The 23,444-nt window shown below is 43.7% G+C and overlaps 1 protein-coding gene across 1 annotated transcript in view; it reads right to left on the reverse strand.

Annotated features, from left to right (window-relative positions):
• Positions 1–3,778: 3,778 nt before the first annotated feature.
• Positions 3,779–23,444, reverse strand: part of ABCC5 (ATP binding cassette subfamily C member 5) — a 44,889-nt gene continuing 25,223 nt past the window's right edge. The window contains exons 12-30 of the mRNA XM_084267695.1: positions 21,414–21,485; positions 21,165–21,289; positions 20,509–20,581; positions 19,442–19,645; positions 18,637–18,780; positions 16,844–16,946; positions 16,003–16,187; positions 14,996–15,142; positions 14,526–14,655; positions 13,847–14,000; positions 13,572–13,700; positions 12,070–12,256; positions 10,791–10,880; positions 8,417–8,606; positions 7,552–7,711; positions 7,044–7,122; positions 6,064–6,177; positions 4,855–5,019; positions 3,779–4,146 (exon numbers count right to left, since the gene is read on the reverse strand). Coding sequence (XP_084123821.1) covers positions 4,045–4,146; positions 4,855–5,019; positions 6,064–6,177; positions 7,044–7,122; positions 7,552–7,711; positions 8,417–8,606; positions 10,791–10,880; positions 12,070–12,256; positions 13,572–13,700; positions 13,847–14,000; positions 14,526–14,655; positions 14,996–15,142; positions 16,003–16,187; positions 16,844–16,946; positions 18,637–18,780; positions 19,442–19,645; positions 20,509–20,581; positions 21,165–21,289; positions 21,414–21,485 — 2,553 coding nt within the window. The 3' untranslated portion in view covers positions 3,779–4,044. The remainder of the gene's footprint in view (positions 4,147–4,854; positions 5,020–6,063; positions 6,178–7,043; positions 7,123–7,551; positions 7,712–8,416; positions 8,607–10,790; positions 10,881–12,069; positions 12,257–13,571; positions 13,701–13,846; positions 14,001–14,525; positions 14,656–14,995; positions 15,143–16,002; positions 16,188–16,843; positions 16,947–18,636; positions 18,781–19,441; positions 19,646–20,508; positions 20,582–21,164; positions 21,290–21,413; positions 21,486–23,444) is intronic.

Here is a 23,444-nt window from a genome sequence, read left to right on the forward strand (position 1 = left end):
TTCCCAATCAAGCTTCCACTGTGTCGTCATACTCCAGGCAGAAACTGCAGCCCCGGCACAATCTGCCTGCTGCTTCCTGCTGAACCAAGGGTAAAACAAATCACAGTGTTACCCAAGACTGACCTGAAATCGGGACTACAAAGAAAATATTGTGTGATTGCTTATATGTAGTAAAGCAGACCAGTGTTACAGTAAAAAGTAAGAGGGTGGCATTCAGGAAACCTCTTTGGTTGATGAGGGCACTACAGCCACCCAGCAGCATTTTCTCAGTATGTTCATTTGAAGCACCTTCAAGAGAAGCAATTTTGTCTTCGCCCAGTTCCCTTCTAGCTAAGAGAAAAAAATTGTCCTTACACCTTTTCTCTTCCTTTTGTAAATAAAATTTTCTGCATTCATCCTCTCCTCCCACTACCTTCTCTCACCATTTGCTTTTTGAAATAATGGTGCTTTGTCAAACTTTATTCCCAGTGATGTACTAAGACTGCTCGCTCCATCACCCTCTGGCTTTCACTTAGGGACATGCAGACCAGAGCCCCAGCCCCCTGAGATCTGACCTTGTGTGATCTTCCCCCACAGGTAACAGTGAAGTCTCCTCAGGTGTTCTCATCAGCGCACCTTCAGGGCCTGACTTTAGACTTAATTACACCCATCTAACTGCACATTGACTCCACTGGGTAATTTGAGAAGAATCCTACCTGTGTTTTGATTGAAGTCCCAAGCATCCCACCCATTGGATAGATGTGATGAGCAGAATGTGTCTCTAAGCTCACGGTAATGAGTCAGGATCAGCTGCACTGCTGCCTTTGGACAGCGTAAGCAGAACTGATGCAACTGTAATTCCCATGGGTAATAAAGCAAACCAGTTATCCCAGGTGAATCTCCCCCGAGCTGCACGCCTGCTGGACTTGGGCCTTTGCTACAGAATAAGGATGTGTTATCTCCATGATATTTTGGGTAGGATCTCTTTAAGGACAGCCTCTGTCCTACTCCTGCAGTCTTACTCTACTCCCCACAGGATGAAGTCTTCTCTGGGATACCACCCTATAAGCTAAAGCAGGGTCCAATTCCTGAAAGTTCCCATCACCGGCCTCTCGTAGAATGCTTCGAAGATAAAGATAACGCAGTCCCACTTGTAAATATTGATGTTTCTTCCCTCCCTGCCAGTGACAGGGCCCTGGGCCAGGCCTCAGCCTGCTCCTGTGGCTCAGGACAAAGGCCAATGAACACCTGACCGCTGTCCCTGGCAGGAGCAGTACTGCTGCACCGTCGGCGAGACAAGCGCCAAATGAAGCAGGTGAACAATTACAGCGAAGAATGTTTCCCTCTGGCAGTCTGTCTCCTTAATCCCAAAGTAACAGTGCCAGAGCTAAGGTTTAACAAAACAGTTGAGCTAGTCCTTGCTGTGCATAAGGGACTGTTCACCTGCTGCCTTGCAGCTCAACAAGGTGTCAAACAAGGGCCTGTTTCAGCTCCCTGAAGCAGCAGGAAAATATGCACCTCTGTAGGTGAGCGTAACTGGGAAGCAGCAGTTTGGGGCAACAAATCCTGAGCAGTTTCCTCTCACATCTATGCTTGCAATACAGTTAGCACCTACTGAAAAGAGCAGCCCCACTTCACCTCCCTTCCAGGTATGCTTTCCTGTCTCCTCCTTTGTACAGCATTCCTGCCTTCTGCAAGTTAGCTTTCTGAACTGGGTCGCTGCTGGACCAGGCAAGAGCCAGCGCTGGCCTCAGGAAAGTGGAAGGAACTCCCAGCCTGGAAGAAGAAGGAGGACAACATCAGGATGGCTCCCCTTTTGCCCCAACTGCCATCAGCTCAGCCTTAGCTGTAAAGTGAAGCCACACTCTATGCAGCTCCACTTTTAGGGAAGAGGTAGGGCATTACCTCTTCGGCCTATCACCCCTGCTGCCTCGTGCCTCTCCCCAGTTGCTTTTTGTTCCTCACATGCGATCAGAAGAGAACCCCCCACTTAACTGGGTGGTCTTTGGAGAGAGGCCTGTTACTTCTCCCTTTCCTAACCACAACATACTTAATTCAAGGAGCAGAGTGAGTGTAACACTGAGCAAAACAGTGGCCAGTCCCCGACTTCGGGTCCAGGCCTGGGAGCAGGGTAAGATCAGTGCTAGTTAATGCTCGCTCAGGAAGAGACTCATTAAAGGACAGCTACAACAAATGATGCTGTTAATGCCATGAGTTGCCTGTAGTATTGGTGGGTAGAAATGCCAGTTGGTGTGACTTCACAGTCGTGTCATTATAAAAACAGTAACACTTGCAGGTATAGAACGTGGACAAATTGGAGCCTAAGCAGGATCTTCTGTATTCCCTCTGACTTCCCCCGCCCCACTACTTGGCTTGAATACTTGCACTATACATTATTACTCAGAGTACTGCTCAGATATATATATTGCAACTCACCCCCAGCTGGAGGGCACAGAAACTACCCACTATGCTTTTAAAGAAATGCTTCTACTCTGAAGATTAGACCACGGTGCACAGACAAGGAAAAAAACCAGCCTGCAAAAACTGCCCCCAAGGGCTCAAAAAGGTGAGAAATTATTTATGTGCCCAAAACAAACCACTTAAGCCAATACAATTTACAAAACCCAAAATAGTTTTATTTACTTTTCAGATTCCTGCCTCCATGAGACATTTTGCAAACATGCTAAGGCTACAAAATGTCCAAGTTGACAAAGACATGCAACGCTGACCATTCAGTAAGTCACAGCTATTATAGGAGCAACTGTGCCCACCCGGGCCACAGGTCCCGTAAAACAGGGATGGTGTACAGTGATCGTGGCAATGTACTACACAGGACCTAGTAACCTGAGGTAGGTCTCTTTATAGTAAGAAAACAATGTCCTACACCAGCGTTACATCCTGATCAACAGGAACTAAAGTTCCAGAAGACCTGGGGTAGGGGACTGTTTCCTTAACAAGTGTGCAATAGAGAAACAGGAAATATCAATTGTGTTTAACCTTAGTCTAAGTGAGCAGAACAAGGAGTTAGTGTTACCCATGCCAATGAAAGCCAACCTAAACCTCTGAGGAGTGTTAGCAGCTTCAAGATAAAGGAGTCGGTCAGCCGAAGCAACTCTGAAAAGGCTTTCCCACTAGCATACAGGGTGTGATTTGAACCTTATTATTAGTTTGTTACAGATCACTCTACAAACAGTTTGATTTTTGGTTGTGTTAGATCAGCGAAGCAGGAAGAGCCTAGGCTTGCTTGCGTCAAAATAAACCCTGCTGATACAGTAGGAAACACTGCATCAGGACACTGAGAAAACAGGAGGCCTTATTGTGATCCAGAAGTGGTTCTCCACTCAAGGAGATCACTCAAAACCCTGCTTTGGGAAAGCATCATGGGAAGCAGCGGCCGCTGCCGTGGTGAACGTTAAGCGATGCTCCAAACAGCTTTGATAAATTACAATGCACTAGAGTTACACCACAGAGCTCTTCCCCCCTGCGCTAGACAACAAAGATGTGACAATAAAGGACACCATCGCAAAGCTTCACTTCCACTCAGACACGCAGAGAATCCGGCGCTAGGAAAAGACCAACTGTAAGAGACAAAAGGGTGCCTGATACAGTCTGATAACAAAGCCAGATCTCTGGAACCGTAAACTGTACAAAAATGATAGAAAAGAATATGCACTGTTATTAATACAGTGCTCATTTTAATATAAAATAAACAGCTTACATTTCCACTGTAAATATAGGCTATATACAGAATTATGTATAGATATAGCTACATGTATAAAGCTTCATTATAGGCCTCTGATACATTTATAACTATGGCTCCCTGAGCCATTTGTAGAGTGCATTTAATAACAAAAAATTAATATGATTATGGAATAAATACAATAATAAAAACATGAAGAAGTCTTCTGACACGGTTTTAAAAACTCTCTGACTTGACACATTGTGCTAAAAATTAAAAGATGAAAAGGCAATAATCTGCTTGGAGGAGGAGAGGAGGAGGAAGAGCTGGCCTGCCACAGGCAGGGCACATAGCTCTCCAAAATTAAAGTGACTTTGCCCTGAATTTTAGCCCTTGACAGCGACCTTGTTCTCTGCAGCAGCAAACATAGCATAGAAGCGTGAGTTCTCATTGGCCAGAAGGGCAGATGGCGTGTCGAATTCCACTACCTAAAAGCAAACAAGGAGGTAAAATATGTCAGTAAAATCCAATAGAAAATGGATTCCCACCCCTTGGACTTAAGACACTGTAGTAAAGAAGCCAAAACATGGGTTTTATCTATAGATAAGTCAGCAAGCAGTAAAAGTATGTGTATTTATGCACACATACTGTAATCTGGGACGCTCCAAACTAGCTCAAACACTGGAATTACCCAGCAGGAAGCAATCTCTGGAGGCTCTGGCAAACAGAGGCAAATGCTATGGTGTTTTGCCTTCCCCACCCTAATATTCTTATGTTTAACTATTTATAGTTCTGACATGGAAGCTTAATAGGTAAAGTGTTTCTTCTGTATTTGCTTGGTAGCACAGAGCTTCATGAAAGTAATGGGAAACTGCCACAGAGCCCCAGCAGAGACACTTACTTAAAAATACTCCCTTTAAAAGACAGACTTTAAGTCCATGATACTTTCTTGAAGTGTAAAAGGAATTTTCTCTTTTCATCCTGTCACAGTCAGGAAATAACTGATTCTATCAGAGTATTACTCCCAAGGACGTAGAGTCATTGAATCATTTAGGTTGGAAGAGACTTGATTTAAGATCAAGTCCAACTGTGAAAGTGAATGAACACAGGATTTTCTACCTGTTCCTTCAGTTCAGCCTGCATATGACACCACCAGACTGCAACAGAACCACAGCCACAAAAGTCTGTCTGCTCACCTGTCCTTGAGTTAGCACCATGATCCGATCAGAGCCCAGTACCGTATGCAGGCGATGAGCAATTGTTAACATAGTGCAGTCTGCAAACGCCTCTCTGATAGTCTCCTGAATCAGTAAGTCGGTCTCTGTGTCCATAGCAGCAGTTGCTTCATCCAGTATCAAGATCTGAAAGCAGCACATAATCCCAGCTGTTACCCACAATAGCACTTTTCCCACCTGAACATGAAAACACTCAGAACTGCAGAATTACTGCGACCAGGAGTTGTCACAACTGGCAGTCCTCATGGAGCTGCTGTCACACAGGGAGTTTCTACAAGCACCCTCTCAGTCTTTCTTTCTTACGTAATTGCCTTCAACAGAGTTGCCCCACAGATCACACTTGCATCTTATGGCCATGTCCTAGAGCCACGAGGCATTTGGGTTCTGACCTGGCCCTCAGGTTTCCACTATTTACAGTTTTACATTCAGCAGCTGAATCTCAAATGCAAATTTTATTGTTAAACACATCTGACACCTCCTTGGTGGTGACATTACTTCTGGAATGAGTCAATGCTGACTAGGCTTACTAGTTTGTGTATGTCCTTCCTCCCAGACTCAGACATAAACTGGAGTGGTATTTTGTCAAAGCTGAACTAGACCTGTTTTGAGCAGCTAATTCTGAGAGAGCAGTAACTTCCGCTGAGTAGTCTGGCTTTAAAACAGATGCATACCTTATGGCATGCAATGTTTAAGAAAAATGGATGTTAAAATCAGAATTCTGGTCAATCTCAATCCAAAATTCCTTTCGCACTGCAATCATTATTTGTCATCCATTCCTGCAAAACCTGTAGCTTTGCTGGCATAGCATGGTCCCAAATTCCCCTTGCAAAGTGCATTCCAATGGAGCACCAGGTAGAAGGAAAATATTTGGCTGACATTCACAGAAAGGTGGAAGAAGGAAAAAAATCAGGTGCTCACCAGTACCAGGACATTGAAGAAATGATTACACCACTTTGACTCCCTGTTATTCATCCTAACAAGCAATAACTTTCTGATAGCAGGACATTACAGGCTACAGGTTCCTTCCTGGCTGTTATAACCCTACACCTCTGGCTCACAATAACTGCTGGTATGATTCCTCTGACAGATGGAATGAATTGGCCCACAAAAAGGCTTGTTCATTCCCATCAGTTTGGTATCTCCAGCTATTTCTTTCACCACCATGCTCACCTTGCAACGACGCAGGAGAGCTCTAGCTATGCACAGTAACTGTCTCTCTCCAACTGAAAAGTTATCCCCATTTTCCATCACTTCCGAATCAAGTTTCATAGGCAGCTGGGCAACCTGTGTGGGAAAGAAGAGGCAAAAATCTCAAAGCATCGCACAGACTTTTACAATCTCCATGTCATGAGACAAGCAGAGCTCTTCCCACAAATCTCATTTTGCCATCACACTTTGCTGACCTTTTCTCGGTTCAGGAAATTAGGAACGAGCAGCCAATGCTACAACAACAACAACATATGAGACCTGCTCAGCCCAGTTGAAATGCCCATGACTCAGTGATAGTTCCTGAGAACACTATTCATTAGGCTAGAAGAGCTCTATCCTCTCAGCAGGCAACTTTAAAACAACTGAAAGACATTTGATTTCTAGAAAAGAAGTGTTCCATGTACAAAATCCTATCACCATGAACACAAATCTCCTGGCAGCCTGTCTCACTAAGAGAAGAGAGTGACCCTAGTCAGGCAGGAATCGCTGCAGCGTACGCACTACAGCCACCCACGCAGCCCCGTGCCACCTGACTTGCAAGAAATGAAGTGGAAACATCCCAGCAGTGACAGAAAATCTGCCTCACAAAGGGCAGATTTTAAGTGCAGTATAAACGTGCACGTGTGACATTTACACTCACAAACAGGTGTGTGCCTTCTACATTTCTAAGGCATATCAAAAACATCACATGAAATACTGTAACACCCTAGGGGTCCCCGTGATGAAGCTGCATTCTGCTATGCTGCATGCTAAAAAAGTAAACATCCAAAATATGACATATTCTCCAAAAATTCAGTCTCATTACTAGAAATAAAGCATAACCAAGTAGGGAAAAAAACCTACAAAGAAACAGCTTCACCTCAACATCTCTGGAACAGCTACTAAAAGAACACATACATTTGAAAGCCAAAACACAAACATGCATCTCACAGGATACTTACACACTCCTTCATGTGAGTCCTTTCCAAAGCATCCCAGATTTGTTCCTCACTGTACTGATTGAAAGGATCCAAGTTTGATCTGGAGGAGGAAGCAGAAAACGTAACCAAGAGTTTTTATTCAGCAATGAATGGCAAATCAGCAGTGTGCTGATTCATCCAGACAGATGATTCCTGTCTCGCTTTCCCCTGACAGAATTTACTTGCCACAGAAATCAGATGCTCTCAGCACACTAGGATGAGAGTAGTCAAAAGGAAAAGAGTACAGATGGAAAACAAAGATACAGACTTCAAGCACATCTAAATACACATCAAGACTCTCAGAGAGGATGAACACATCCAGTTCTGCCAGCTATAATTACTTAGCTGTTACTTGGGGGGGGGTTGTTTCAAAACCAGGGAACAGGAGCTAGGATGTCTGAGAGCTGACATGTCACCAGGCACCTATTTGAGTTCAAGTATAAGCTGATAATCCTTTTTCTCCTTCTCGCCTTCTAAAGGTCTCACTAACCTCACAGTGCCACTGAACAGCACAGGTTCCTGAGGAATTATTGAGAGTTTGCTGCGAAGATCTGCCAAACCAATGTCATTTATTTTCACACCATCAATTTTAATGCAGCCTCCAGACAGTTCAACCAGACGGAAGAGTGCCATCCCAAGGGAAGACTTCCCTAAAAGCGAGACAGGAAAAAACAATTCCAGTATTTCTATAGTCATAGGAGCTTTGACATGAGAAAGCATTTCCAAAGCTGACCATGGGTAAGAAAACTGTTTTAAAATACCATAAAGTCCCAGCAAACAATGCTGGTAAATGCTGGGGTTCAACATTTAAACTTCTAAGCAATGGCAGAGGAAGTTCCTAATCTCTTCTCACAGAAGTCACCGCTGCAGTGGCACCACACCCCCACACTACCCAAACCTTGCCACGTAAACCCAAACCAGCAATATTAATTGCTTATTTAGAAACTATGTTCTGGAGTTGGTTTACATCATCTCACAAAGAGGGGTGTTGAATCTGAATTACAGACCTCAGACAGCTCGGAGTCAAGCCTGGCTGCAGCACGCGTAAGCTGCAATGAGCATGGGGCAGCATTCTGTGCTGAGATGCAGCTTGGGGTGTTACGACCACACTGGCTCAGGGGCAGGAAGATATCTCTCTACTTTAAATGAAAACTTGTTTTCACTGTTGTTTACAGGAATCCTACTTATGTATGCATGTGAACAGGGTGCAGCAGCCTGCCAGCAATGGATCAGTCCTGTGCAATTCTCAACTTATTCAAATACAGAGAAGGCAGAGGAGAACCAACATGACTGCCCCACTCTATTCGCTTCCCACTGTGTGAAAGTAGTAATTCAACGCTGCTGTTTATCCTTACCAGAGCCTGTCCTTCCCACAATGCCAATCTTTTCCTTCGGTTTGATAGTAAAGGACACTTTCTTAAGTACTAGAGGGAGGTTCTCTCGATACCGCATCTCTGCGTTCTCAAAAACAACTTCACCTTCCTGTGGCCAGTCCAGAGGAGGAGTTTTATTCTTAATACGTGCAGGAGCTTCCAGGGAAAGTGTCTTTAAAACAAAACCAGAAGTTCAGTTCCCAGTAAACAAAACACCAGAAAGAAAAATTATCAGTTGCAGCTCTCAGCAGGAGTTCTGCCCTGCAGACTCAGCCTGTATCAGTTTATGGCAGTTTTACAATGAGCTGTGTTCCTGGATGCAGGCCCAGTGGCTCAGAAGTTTGCTGTGTTACATTGACCACACTGCTATTTACCCCCACCCACCCTCACTGCCTCAATTATGGCACTGGTCCTTCTACACAAGAATGTTTTTCATGAATGGAATTCAAAATATATTGTGGGCCTATTATTTACGAGCCAAATCCTACTGACTTTTGTTGCATTCCAAAGACCGGCTGCTTCTGGACACAAATTCTGCCATATTTCTAGGTCTCATTTGCTGTACCATGCCAAGGTCACCTCTGTTGATTCTGACACAGAAGAAAACATCCATCCACATGACAAGTTGTACAAATGCTACCTTCCTCCTCCTCTTCATGCTCTCCGTTCTATTAAATCACTGAGTCAGGCCCTCTTCCAGCTTGCTCACTTTCACTATTTCATTCTGCCCCTCATTAAGCAGTTCACAGATTAAACAGAAAAGCAGAACCTCTGAAAACCAAACACATGCCTTTATAGCACGTTCAGCACAAAGCCAAGGTCATCATTTCCCCATATTTGGCAGGGGCAGCCTCAGATAACAGCAAACATCCCATCTAACACTAACCACACACAAAGTATCAATCTCTGTCACCTCCCCTGCAGTCACCACAACGCAGTTAGCCTTGCTGGAGCGTGATTTTTTTCTCATTCTAATATACACACTTAGAAGGGATAACAAATTGCCCTCTGGAGATGGCCATTTCCTCCATCGGCTGTGGAGAGGTCCCACAGGGACCATGTCAGCTGCAGACATCTGCAAGATCTAGTTAGAGGCAGATTAGCTGTACCCCAAGGATTTGAGAAAAGCAGCCAGCTCTACAATAGCACTCCAGTTCTTTGAGCTCAGTGCTCATTAACAGCAACCTCAGAGCCTGCATTGGAAGAATCCAACCTTTGGAGTTGGTAAGGCACAGAATCTCCACAGTGCTTCACTCCTCACCCACCCCTTCACTTCAGAATCCAACCAGTTTTACAGTTTTGCAATGAAATGGCTGTCTAGAGATCCCCCTTGGCTAAGTCACAGAAAGTGTTGCTCAGGAGTGATATAAAATGGTAGACCATAAAAGACATAAGCCAACAAGCCTACAGGCTTTGCCACTGAAGGCCTGACAGCAATAAACCCACGTCAGCCCAGCAAGTGATACCAGGCAGTTTGTGACACACTGTTCTCAGCTTGTGCAGTCACCAACACAGAAATGTTCTACCCAGATGCCACAAGAGGACTGGGGCAGTAGGCAGCTCTCCAGTATTAAATTCAGAGCCTGAAAAACGTTCAACAACTATCAACTACCACCTCGCCCAGATTTACCTACACATATATACCTATAACCCTCTGAAGTTCAGAGAATGTGTATTATGTATCAAGGAAAAAAGCCTTTCACCTCACAGACCAGACCCCCAGTAGAAGGCTTTCTGGTTTTCCCCACCGCCCTGTGCTCAGTCTGCATACCCAAATCCCAGATATGAAGAAAGGGCTACAGAAAAGCAGAGCAGCTTGCTAAGTGTCTCATGTTTAGCTTAGCATTTCTCTCGTGTTTGCAATGACAGCGTTCCTTGACTTACATTTCTATAGGCTTAAAAAGACAGCTGTGGAAAAGTAGAGTTACTGGGACAAAGCAGAACTATATATAGATAAAGTAACAGTTATCTGTGTTTAAATGAAGGAGTTCCACTAGGTTTGGAGTGAAGGATGCCAGAACACCACCCTTCCACCATAAAATACTGTACTGAATTCCCAGCTACCCCTTTCACCCACTCCACTCTGTACTGAGAAAGTGAGCAACCTTTCAATATCCTTATGTAACTTCAGGGACACCTGTAAGCTCAGTTACCTACCAGCTCATGCTAGTGCTTACACACATGCTTCATAAAACAAGCCCTCCTGTAGTGTCACAGTATGCTTCAGTGTGTCTGTAAGACCAGAAGCATACACTCTTTTCTAAGGCAGACTAGGGCTGACTCCCTTCTCCTAAGCCAGCAACTAACAGGAAACCAGGAATATTACAACAGGCAGTTGAACATATTCTTGTCCTACCTTGATGTAGTGATCAATCCTCTCCACTGAGGTGAAGCGAGCTTCTGTTTCCGATGCAAGTCTGACCGTAAACTGGAATAACCCTGTTAGCTGGAGTGATGGGAGAAAAGAAAAACAAATTTAGAGAGCTGTGACTTAGTATTGAATTAAGAGATGAACCTAATGGATAGTGTGGCCAGCAGGACTAGAAAAGCGATCATCTCCCTGTAGTTGGCACCGGTGAGGCTGCACCCTGAACACTGTGTTCAGTTTTGGGCCCCTTGCTACAAGGAGGACACTGAGGTGCTGAGGTGTGTCCACAGAGCAATGAAGCTGGTGAAGGGTCTAGAGCACAACTCTTACAATGAGTGGCTGAGGGGACTGGGGTTGTTTACTCTAGAGAAAAGCAGCTGTGGGGAGACCTTATCACTCTCTAACTACCTGAAAGGAGGTTGTGGCCAGAAGGGTGTTGGTCTCTTTTCCCAAGTAACAAAGAATAGGATGGAGGTATTTAAAAGACATGTAGATGTGGCACTTGTGGACACACTTTAGCGGTGGACTTGGCAGGTTAATGGTTAGGCTCAGTGATCTGAAAGGTCTTTCCCAACTTACATGTTTCTATGATATTTGATACAAATAACTTTTGCCACTGGGCTGCACATAGCTAAGGTGCCCAAGGCAAGTTAATTTTAGTTGATAGTTAATCTAAAAAATATCCATAACTTATGAATGGCTTGGAAAGCCAGCCGTTTAGAAAGGTTTCCCACAAGCAACACCTTGAAGTGTTAGCCGCCCAAGCTCTGTCACTTCGCCTTACTGCCACCGGGTGGCAGAAACGGTCCAAGAGCAGCTTTAAGAGCAAAGATCTCAGCCCTAAATCTGACCAGTCACACAGCCCACCACCAGATGCTCTCCGCTGTCAAAACATCCTGCAGGCAATACATGAAGACATCACTTTGGCAGATGTCTGATGCACCAGCAATCCAATTTCTGCAAATACCTAGGAAAATTGCAATATGTGGCATTTGAAGAGCCTCAAACGGTTTCTACTTCATCATGTAAAAAGAGGCAGCTGCCCAAAACAATTGCCCTAAAGCACCTAGCTTAGCTTCTCCTCATTTGTGATTTGGCTGCTAGGAAAAGGTCCTGACACCAAATCGTTCTCCCCTCCATCATCCAGAGGGGCAACAGCATCTTTTTCCATTCTAGTGCATGAAGGAAGGTTTTCAGCAGTGTGTTACATTTACTGTGTAACTATGTTAAAAGTAAACTGTATATTCCAGCCTGTGGACACACTCACCTGCACAGCATATGAGATCGCCAGCCCAGCATAGGCAGGAGGAATCTGGCCATGCATTAAGACAATCATAAGGCCAGTGGTTGTGATAAGAGCGATGCTGATAATGTCCAGCCGAACAGCTAGCCAGCGCATCGCACAGCTGAACAGGTAAAACGGTGCCTGATTGTCATCCAGGAGCTCCTGATACCTGAAACAAATGGAGGAAAGGTTAGTAGACCCCCAAGAGCCTGATGTTCTACAAATAGCAGGTACTTAAACCCCTGTTCCAGTATCAGAATTCAAGGTGGGAAGATGAGTATGTCATTGACAGTGTCTCAAACTAGGCCATGAAAACAGGGTTTACAGGCTTTCCTCAGTGTCAGGTTTCTACTGAGCTCAAACTCTCAGAAGTCAAACCACCAAGTTTCTGTATACAACAATGAGTTATACTGGGGGTGAATCAAAATTCACAGACATTACACACACTTTCACCACAACTTCACCTATGCAAGACCTCCCACAGGATGCTCACTGGTTACCAATTACTCCATGAGTAACAGCAGCACCCAAAATGTGTACACACAAGCGTAAAGTTACACAAAGTTTTGACAGGACTGGTGGTGACACTAATTAAAACACACCAATAAGCATTTAATTTGCAACCCTGACACTGCAGAGCCAAGAAAGTACATTTAAGGGGAGATGCTTGAGAGATTCACAAAGCCAGAAACTAGATTTTACGACCATGCAACTCCATTTCACAGCAATCACTGTTGCACAGTCTGTGCAGCACCTTAGTACTCCAGCACTAGCAATGCTACGTGACTGCTGTTCGCACCTCTACAGCCTTTCATCTAAGCTACAGTAGCAGCATCGTTCCAGAGCTTGTGGCAACTTTCCCTGTGCTCCCACCACTGCTGGTCTCACGACCTTGTACCTGCAAAACCCCGATATTGCTCAGGTTCTCATGGGAAGCAACCTTCACTCATATCAGGATGTTTCACTTTCACTCACTATCATTTGTTTTGCATATTTTAGTTTATACTAAAGAAGATCAGGCCTAGTGCATAACAAGGTGGCTAAGAATCACTGCAATACTTGATAAATGCTATCCAATTACACAAGCACACAGAGACTAACAGCTCATTGAGATGCACACTGAGGTTTGGTTAGCATGCTCTAACCAGTGCTAATACCATCAACAAGGAGAAACATCCAATGGAAATTATGAGCAGGACCTGATGAAAAGGGAAAACTGTGGCCCAAAAGTTGCCCTTGCCATGAGCTATGTTGCAGAGAACTCCAGAGGAGGGCATTCACCAGGGACCCATCACTGTTCTGCCCCATTGGCTACTGGGGAGTTTTCCCTCGCCCTTCTCCTTGTTCTCCCTTAAAAGGTAATTTTCACCCTTAAAGCCAACATATGCCATCAGCTACAGACCCCATCAATAAATCTTTTCGAATGTAAACCCGTTGTACCCCGCCTTGTGCTCCACGACTCGCAGAGGGGTATCCAGACTGACCTGTGCAGAAATTCCTGCCCTTTGTGGTAGGCGTGGATTGTGGAGAGACCCTGTATGCTCGATGTAATATGAGACAGGAACGGAGACTGTGTGATGTTGTCCAGACGCTTGAGCTCTCGAATAAAGACTCTGGAAGGAAAGAAGCACTTTTAAGTGGCACGTGCAACCACCATGTGCCAGCCACTACACCGATGCATATATACGGGAAGAGCCCTGTGTCCTTACTAAGAGGTCGGAGTATCTCTACTGTTAGTCAAAGCAGCTGATGCACTTACCTAGACACAACATGCAGAACCGTGAACAGTACAATGAGGGGTCCCACTGCCACCAGGAACCAGGGGAACACCCCAGAAATCACCCCCACACAGAAGAACACAAGGATGACATTCTGGATGAACATTTCTGCTTGAAACGGCAAACGAACATCAACTGGAAAAGATGGGAGGGAAAAGAGGAAGATCTGGAGTACAGAAAGTTAAAACAACCTAGAAAAAGCAATTCAGTGCAGCTGTACATCACCACTGACAAGGGCAGTGATACCTCATGGCTTATTCAAATTGAAAATGCACATTTCCATTAGGGGTGGCTTTTATCTTCTGAGATCCAATTATTCCAATTTGCAGAAATAGCACTGATGCAACTCTGACCTAATTACCACCTTTGCTGCACATCAGCTTCACCCTGATACTCTCGGTTCCCCCTGCATTAGCTCAGAGTCCACACAGAGTCTATTGGTACAAAAGCAGCTGCATATTTTCATCTTTGTAAGGGACCAGAAGGACCTGAGGTATCAGCTGCCTTCAAGAACCATAACCCAGGTACATCCCAATTCCTGCTCCATTACAAATGCACATTTGGTGATGGATTTAGGGTGTAATCACCCTGAGAGACGAGAGTGTTAAGGTAACTGGGAGCTCTGAATGTAGGATCTACAGTGCCTACGGTGAAAGATACCTTCATCCATGTCTTTGGAAAACCTGTTGAGAATCCGCCCAGTGGGTGTAGTGTCAAAGAACTTCATGGGGCTACGCAGAATCCGTCGGAAGAGCTCATCATGGAGCCTTGAGGATGCTCTGAGAGTTCCCTGACAACACATATAACGTTGCGGTGTTATGAAAGAACATTTGCTTTCCTGTCACTGCCCCTTCCCCTGGGCACCAGCACACTCTGCTCATTTTATTTTCTCTTTCCAACCCTAAGGAGTTTTTTTTTTTTGCATTCTGTGGTTTCAGCCAGTGGAAGGAAGCCATTCATTCAGGCAAAAGTTTAACAGAAAGCATAGTGCAGCCCCAAGAGAACTTACAGAAACCTCACAAACCGTGATCTGACTCCCTCTGGTTCAAAATTCTTTCAGTTACCTCCCAAGAGAGACCATGGTGACAGCAACATGCAGAAGTAAAAAAAACAATAGCACTGGCACATACCTTTACAAAGACAACACCACGAACAGCTTTCAGGATCAACATAATAGCCATTGACAGCGCATAGATGCCAGCGTAGTAATGCATGTGAGGGTTATCTTTCATACTGTTGCTGATGACAGTATCATTTCCCAAAGTCACAGTGGTGTTCTGCAGAAAATTCAAGGTTTAAGTGAATAGTTAGTTAAGACAAAGTTTAAGCATGTCCACATGACACATGGTAGAATTTAACTACTGTCCTCTGTCCCCTTCCATCATATTTGACATTTCTTTACCTAAAAAGTACTTCAGTGATCTTTGAATGCACCAGGAAGTTCTCTGCAGCAGAGACACTTGACCTACAGATTTGCAGCCCTTTATACAGTACATTCTTTACTGTCACACTATCATACATTCTCATTTGCTTTTTTTTTTATCATCTTTAAGGACTTCATTGCCTATTTAAACATTGTTTGCCATCTGCACTTTATTATTTCTTCTTTGATGTTAACAGCCTGTTCCCTCCACCCCCAAAAAAATAAATCTTGCAGTTCTATCTGAATCTTTAAACACAACAAGACTTGAAATCAAAGCCTCTAGAGCTCTAGTCCCAAACCACCCCAGGTCACCTCAATCTTCAAAGCAACTCCCAAAAGTCATTTGTCTTAAAGCTATGTATTTTAACAAGATTATCCTGTTAGATGTAAGGTCATGTTCAAACAGAAACCAGCAGTAAAATTAGTAATTCCTCCTGCAGCTTGTTGATCCCTTTCACATCTTCACTTTCTTTTCTTAGACTAACCAAAACAAGGAAGAGGAGAGCAGTATAAAGCCACAAGATTATATCATTTTTACTAGCAGAGGTCTTGTTCTTGGAGATGAACTCCCTAGCAAGATGCCTCCTGGGGAGACTTACAACTTGCTTAAATTAGGCAGCGCCATTTGGTCTCATAGGGCTGCTTGGGATTAGCCCAGGAGAGCAACCCCCCTGCCCGCTGGGCACCAGAGAGTAGAAAAGCTGTTTCTCTTACTCCACTGCCTTGCTTGATCCAGAAACTCAGCCACCAGTTGCTGAAGGCTGTACTGCCCACGTTCAGCACAAACAGAGCCATGATGACGAGGAATGCAAAGGGGCCTCCAGCTGCCTGAATGTAGATACCATAAACAGACCAGGGGACAGAGCCTTTGCCTTTCTCTTCCAACTGGACCAGCTGGCCTGTGAAACAAGAGAGGAAGGAATGAATGAGGAAAAGAAAGCTGTAAAGTTTCTATAAGTTCGTGACCACACACCAAACTACAGCCATTTTCAAGCAGTATCGAGTACTTCTGGAAACACAGATACGCAGAAGGCAATGGCTCAAAGTCACATCTTCCCTGGAGAACTACTCACACCATGGCATGTCTGAAGAGGGGTAATTAGCACAGACTTAAATACCACACTGGTATCGGCCTCACTATTGCTTTTTAAACCCTGCTGAAGTTCAAAGTTAGCATTAAACAGAGATGATTACTCATACATAAAAGCTGTGTCCTGCTTAGGACTCCATGAGCACCAAGCTACACACAATGGCTTCTTAGGACAGGAGGGAGACGTAGTGTGGGACACAGGGTTCCACAAGCTCCATCATGCTGATATCTTCTGACTGGCCACAGCCTGATTAAGCTTAAACACATTGTGCAGGCACCCACATTTCAAGAATGAATGAATGCTCTTTGCCCACTAATTGTGTCCTATCAACCACACTGAATGACCAGGACTTGAGACAGCTTTCAAAACCTGAGAAGTGCAATAATAATACACCTTGGAAGTGAATGTTTTGATCCTAGTGGTGTATAAAGTAATTAAAACCAGAAATCTGATTACATAGTTACCCTCTTCCTTCTTTACAACTTTCTCCTTTTTCACAGACCCTGTTTTGGTACTTTTATCCTGGGGTCTTTTCAGTGAATTGCTTGTGTTCTTCTTTATATTAATCTGTAGGAAGACAATGGCAGTGAACATACCAGAGTACTTTGCTTTGTCATTTTCATCCCCGAACCCAAACTTTTTAGTAGCTCCCTCTTAAGGACAAAGGATTTCCACAGTTTAGCATTCATATCAAGCAGGATACCAACTTCACTGCTATAAGGGATGACTGCCAGCTCTGGTGGATTAAATTCTCCTCCTCTATTAATCTGAACAGCTACCAATCTGTACTGGTAGTCTGTGACGTATGTTTCCAGAACCAGTGACAGTATGAGCATACATGGTAGAGGAATGACACTCCTACTACTGAAAGATACAATCCCCTTGTCCCTTGCAAATAAAACTCCATTTTTTTTCTCCAAACATGCTAGTACTTCACTCAGGAAAGTCTTCATGAAATGTCTCTAAGGACAAAGTCAGGTTAACTTGGTCTCCCAGAAATCAAATGTCCAAACAGTGATGTGGACACACAATTACGGTTCCAAAGCAAGTCATCCTCCCACAAATGGAAACTACCTGTTCCAGGACAGCCTACATTAACTGAAACTCCCTAGACACCATCTTCAGGATCACCTTCCCACACCTCACACATGTCAAACCACAAAGCATCTAACTTTACCATCCATTTCTTCTTATCCCATAGGAAATACATATTCATGCTCCTCACATGAGTTTGTGGTTACAGAAGGACAGTGAAGGTCAGCCAAGCATGCAGACTGCAGAGTCTCGTGCTAACTATCATTACTTTAATCTTCAAATGGCAGAAGTATAATCTTCATGCCTCAGAAAGGATATGCAGAGCAACACATCATATTCTTTTCTTTCTTTCAATAACATCTCCCAGGAGACAATTTCACCAGCACCTTCTGTACCAGTGTATTTATCACAATGCTATCTTTTCAGAAGCTTTTCTATTTTTAAATGTCTGCAACTTGTGAATAAGGAGACTAAATAAACTGCTGATAGGATTTTTAATCTCTTCTAAGTGAAAATGCACATCACACTTAAGGAAGTGTAAAATAAAAGCAGCAAAATTGTTTAATCCAAACAATAACTTGAGGAAACAAAGGTGGGAAAAATTAAATTGCTGCAAATTTAAATACACATCCTACTGAAGGGGTCTTGTTATTTTCTAGATTTACATTTTCTCCACTGACTAAAATACTAGAGCACAAATCCAAGCTTGCATTTACAGCCATTGTTTCATATCAGAAACAGTGTCAGGCAATGATTTTTTTTTCCCTCAAAACCCCCAAAACAAAGCATTTTCAGTTACATTTCCAAAACACTGACACATCTAACAAGTTGTGTCACTTTTGTTGTGCTCAGACACACCCTAAGTTAAAAATCAAGCAAAGGTTGGTCCAGGTCTGTGCTAATTCGTAGGTAAATTTAAAAGTGAGGTGTACACTAAGAGGGACAAGCTTCCTGCTCTGAGCATCACCAGAGGAGACAATTCATTATTCCACATTCAACTCACGAGCTCCTCGGCAGAATCCTCTCTGCTATGCATTCCCTAAATACCAACTGTGACTGCAAGTGCTAATGAAGCACAGATTATTCCACAAGAAATCTATCAGTCAGATCAACACATCAATATGTGAAGCCATTTTCCAGTCTTCCAACTATGTCATTTGGTTCATTACATCAAGAAGAGTCCAATATTCAGAGCACTTTAGAATTAAAAAACCCCAAGTACCTCAATATGTGGTGTTTCTCCCAGCTGTAGGTTATTAAAAATAGTTGCATAGTCCCCACTTAAATTCATCAGTTCCTCATGACTTCCTCGCTCAGTAATGCAGCCTTCTTTCATGAAGATCACTTCATCACAGTCAACAAGATACTGAAGAAAATGGCAGCAAGAACAAGTCTCTCATTATATCCAATACTCACACTCCCACACAACTCTTGTCAGTATTTATAGACATTTGCACACAACACACCTCTTCCCATGTCACAGACATCTGATTTCCAAAGGTCCTGCAAGGACTAGGCCATTGTCATCACCCTCACTCTATACAAATAAAACTGTTACCTTCTATCAAAGCCAAGCTAGTATGGAAGACACAATTCAGGATACTTTAACACCACAAATACCAACTTACTAACTATTAATATTTCTATGCACAGAAGACAGTAAAAAAATTAAAAGCTCAAAACATATCAGCTGATTTACTGACATCAGATCTAAGGGGTTTCTGAGGTGATGAACTAGCTTTATAGCAAGGTAGCAAAAGTGGCTTTGAATGTGGTATTTGTTTCTCTGGTAAATTTTCTTTAGTCAAGTGTTACCTACCCCAGACACCAGGTATCACTGGCACCAGATTGAATTAACAGTTGGATTTGCTCTATACCCACTTGCAGCCCTATTTTGTAAATATAAACCATGCACCCTACAGACAGGGCTGTACTCTAACAGGTCAGGACAGAGAAATTTCCAGTATGAAGGCAACGAACTAAACAACATTTCAAGTCCAGGAAAGAAAGTATGAGAGATGCAGTACCTGAAGCTGATGAGTGATGAAAAGGACAGTCTTTGACTTCAGGTGCTTCCTTATTGCGCTGTTAAAAATGTGATTTCCAACATGAGCATCTAAGGCACTAAGGGGATCGTCAAGGATGTAAATACTCCTGTCACTGTACAGGGCTCGGGCCAGACTGATTCTCTGACGCTGTCCTCCACTCAGGTTAGCCCCTCGTTCACCAATCTGTACAGACATACACCCATCATTTCATTTCCACAGCACAGTACAACACAGATATTCAAAATCCAGGGAATGAAACGGACCATAACATTTTTAATGTATACACACACACTCTCTATAACATTACATATTATTTTAATACATATATATATCATGGAACCAGACTGGTTTGTGTCGGGAGGTACCTCAAAGCCCATCCAGTCCCAACCTCTGCCACGGGCATGGACACCCTCCACTAGCCCAGGGTGCCCAAAACCATATCCAGCCTGGCCTTGAAACCTGCCAGGGATCATGGGGCAGCCACAGCTTCTCTGGGCAGCCTGGGCCAGGGCCTCACCACCCACATAGTACAGAACTTCTTCCCAATATCTAATCTAAATCTCCCCTTCTTTAGTTTAAACTGTTTGTCCTTTGTTGTATCACTCCACACCCTTGTAAACAGTCCCTCTCCAGCTTTCCTGTAGCCTCTTTAGGTACTGGAAGGTGCTATAAGGTCTCCCTAGAGCCTTCTCTTCTCCAGGCTGAACAAGCCCCACTCTTGTTTAGTGTCCTCCTCTTTGTGAAATGTATTGTACATTCAAATGCAAATTTAATATGCTTGAAACATAGCAGTATTTTTGTACTTATTTTACTTCTTTTGTATTAGCACAGTCATTTTAAATAAAGTTCAGCTAGGTCCTGTTAAGGCAGCTAAATTTACAACACAATTAAAACCTCAAACTGTCAACATCTGAGCCAAAAACATGGCACGAGTCTCAACAGCACAGAGCCTGCATTGATAAGCTCAACGAGATGCACTCAACAGCTCTGGCTTAACTATACATTGCTTCATTTACTAATTAGTTTAATAAAAACAAAATTTATACCTCTGTCAGGTCCCCATTTGGAAGGATGGCCAGGTCAGGCCTTAGACAGCAACCGTTCAACACCGTATTATATCTAAAGAACAATTAGATAAGAGGTAAGAGCACTGTTTGGTTTTTTCCCCCAAGTATTATTTCACTTTCCCATTAAGAGTAGCCATTCCAGCAGCCTAAAACAAATGACCTGCCTTGGATTCCCAGGAGGAAACTGAGGATAATAATTAATTGCCTACTTCTGAAGTACTGTGACAGTTAAGGAGGGTAGATAGTTAGTGCAGGCCACAGGGAAAGACCCCACTGCGGGAGGGCCAGAAGGCTCCAGTACCCTGCAAACAGCAGTTGCTGTGTTTAAAGAGAGCAAGGCCAGGACAGCAAGAGAAATGTCACTTCAGTGCTGCTGCACAGCAGCTGCTAAGGACAGAAGTCAGACAGTGCTCCAGGATGAGGGACAGCCCTCGCTGCGAGTGAGCGATGACAGACGCCCTGACAGCCAGTCACTGTGACTGTGTGGCAGAGGCAGGCTCTTAAATGAAAAGTCTTAAAGACAGAGTCTAAAAGCATACACAGGCTTTAACTGCAGTGTACTCTGCATTGTTTTCCTGTAGTGGAGCCAAGAATTACTGAGCTTTCATGAAAATCAGCAAACAGTTCTGACAAACCTTTCTTCGTCATATTCCTTTCCAAACAGAATGTTGTCCCTAAGTGTAGCATTGAGAATCCAGGCCTGCTGGGCCACATATGCAAACGTTCCACTTACTGCAATGCTACCCTCCAACAGGGTCATCTGAAATGAAAGATAAACTGTGAAATTATGCTATTCCATCTTTAGAACAGATTCTCTTCTACAGAGTACAAACAAGTGAAACAGGAGATAGGAAAGAGCAGCAGCAGTCAAAACAATTTCTCACCTGTCCTAAAATTGCTGAGATAAGTGAAGTTTTTCCACTCCCCACACTGCCACAAATTCCAACAAGTTTTCCCTAGACAGGAAAAAAAAAATTATGGTACTCATTTCTTATATCCCCCATCCCTTTCAGAATTCAGACCACCTTTAGTACCTTAGAGGGGACAGTTGGATATTAATGGCAGCTGAAAAAAGACATAACAGACAGAAAAAAGCCAGACAGTCAGTATTTTAACTCTTCAATAAAGAATGAATAGTATCCCACAGTGGACTAAAACCAGAATCAAATCCACAGGTAAAAAAAAAGTGAATGTATTTTATGATCAGGTTCCCTTTGACTGGGCCTGATACAGGCCCAGATAATGCTGTGCTCAGCCAGAAGTGCCAAGGCCTGCTGGAACAGAATGTGCTGACATGTTCCCAAGAGGTGATAAGGAAAGACTTAAAAGGGAAAGACTGAAAAAAACCCCAGAATTTAGGATATGAATGTCCAATAAGTCTTGTCTATGAGATGCAGCTTGCTAAGGAACCAAGAAAAGGCTAGAATCCAGTCACTTCAAAGCATTTCTCTGTGATAAAATGGGTGGGTTGACACCCACATTGAACAATTAATCAATTAAAATTAATTTTGTTCCTTGTGAGAGAAAAAAATAAAGGTAAAGTGGACAAAAGGGTATATATCCAGTTGTAGAACATATTAAAGCAGCCCTGCAGAGGAGGACTTGGAGGGGCTGGTGGATGAGAAGCTTGATATGAGCCGACAATGCATGCTCACAGCCCAGAAGGCCAATCATATCCTGGGCTGCATCAAAATAAGTGTGGCCAACAGGTTGAGGGAGGTGATCCTGTCCCTCTACTCTGCTCTTCTGAGACCCCACCTGGAGTACTGCATCCAGTTCTGGAGTCTCCAACATCAGGAGGACATGGAACTGTTGCAACAGGTCCAGAGGGCCAAAAAGATGACTGGAGGGCTGGAGGGCTTAGAAGACAGGCTGAGAGAACTGGGGTTGTTCAGCCTGGAGAAGAGAAGGCTCATGGGAGACCTTATAACAGCCTTCCAGTACCTGAAGGGGCCTACAAGGAAGCTGGGAAGCGACTTTTTAGAAGGCCATGCAGTGATATGACAAAGAGGAATAGTTTTAAGTTGGAAGGGTGTAGATTTAGATTGGATATTACAAAGAAATTCTTCACTCTGAGGGTGGTGAGGCACTGAAACAGGTTGTCCAGGGAGGTGGTGGCTACCCCCTCCCTGAAATTGTTCAAGGCCGGGTTCAGCCTAGTCTAGTGAGAGGTGTCCCTGCCCATGGCAGGGGTTTGGAACTCAACAATCTTTAAGGCCCCTTCCAACCTTGACCATTCTGTGATTCTGTGATATTGCTGGCCTTCTCTTGGTTACAAGCTTCTGACAGTAAACTGGCCTTTACATTTTCAAATTACTGCGTACTCCATTTTCAAGGCTCTTTTTTAAACCGTAAGCAACCTTCTCAAAAGTTTAAAATGTAGAGTGTTTTATAGTGTAAATAGTTTAGCCCTCTACTCACAGGATTACAGGAGAGCAATTTAACTATAAATATCTTGATCAGACACATAGATCCCATCAGTACAGCATCCAAGCGCCAGACTGCAAAACTTTTGTATTTGTAGGTTTTATGTTTTAAGTTCAGCACTTTTTCTTTGACATTTTAGACGCTTTCACCCATCTTGGAAAGCGGACTCCAGCTGCTTCTAAATTCCTGAAAATCTCTTTGTCCTTTTACTGTACAAAAATTCTCAGGGAAGAAAATTGCACCTTCTTCAATGAAAAGCATGGTTACGCTCCATTAGAACATCTCATCACCTAAAATGTTCACTCAGAAGATAACTGGACTCCACATGATTATCCAACAGCTGCAGGAATCCACCATCCACCAATACCCTACTAATAACCCCTGTTGCCCTGCTGTTTCTTCTCTAAGCTCAATGGCTCTCATGCTGTAGTGAGCGCTACAACCAGCAAAACCATCAGTGAGAGGTGAAAGCTGTACGACCTGCAGCT

The sequence above is a fragment of the Gallinula chloropus genome (assembly GCF_964237585.1).
Source record: "Gallinula chloropus genome assembly, chromosome: 8".
Taxonomy (NCBI): Eukaryota; Metazoa; Chordata; class Aves; order Gruiformes; family Rallidae; genus Gallinula; species Gallinula chloropus.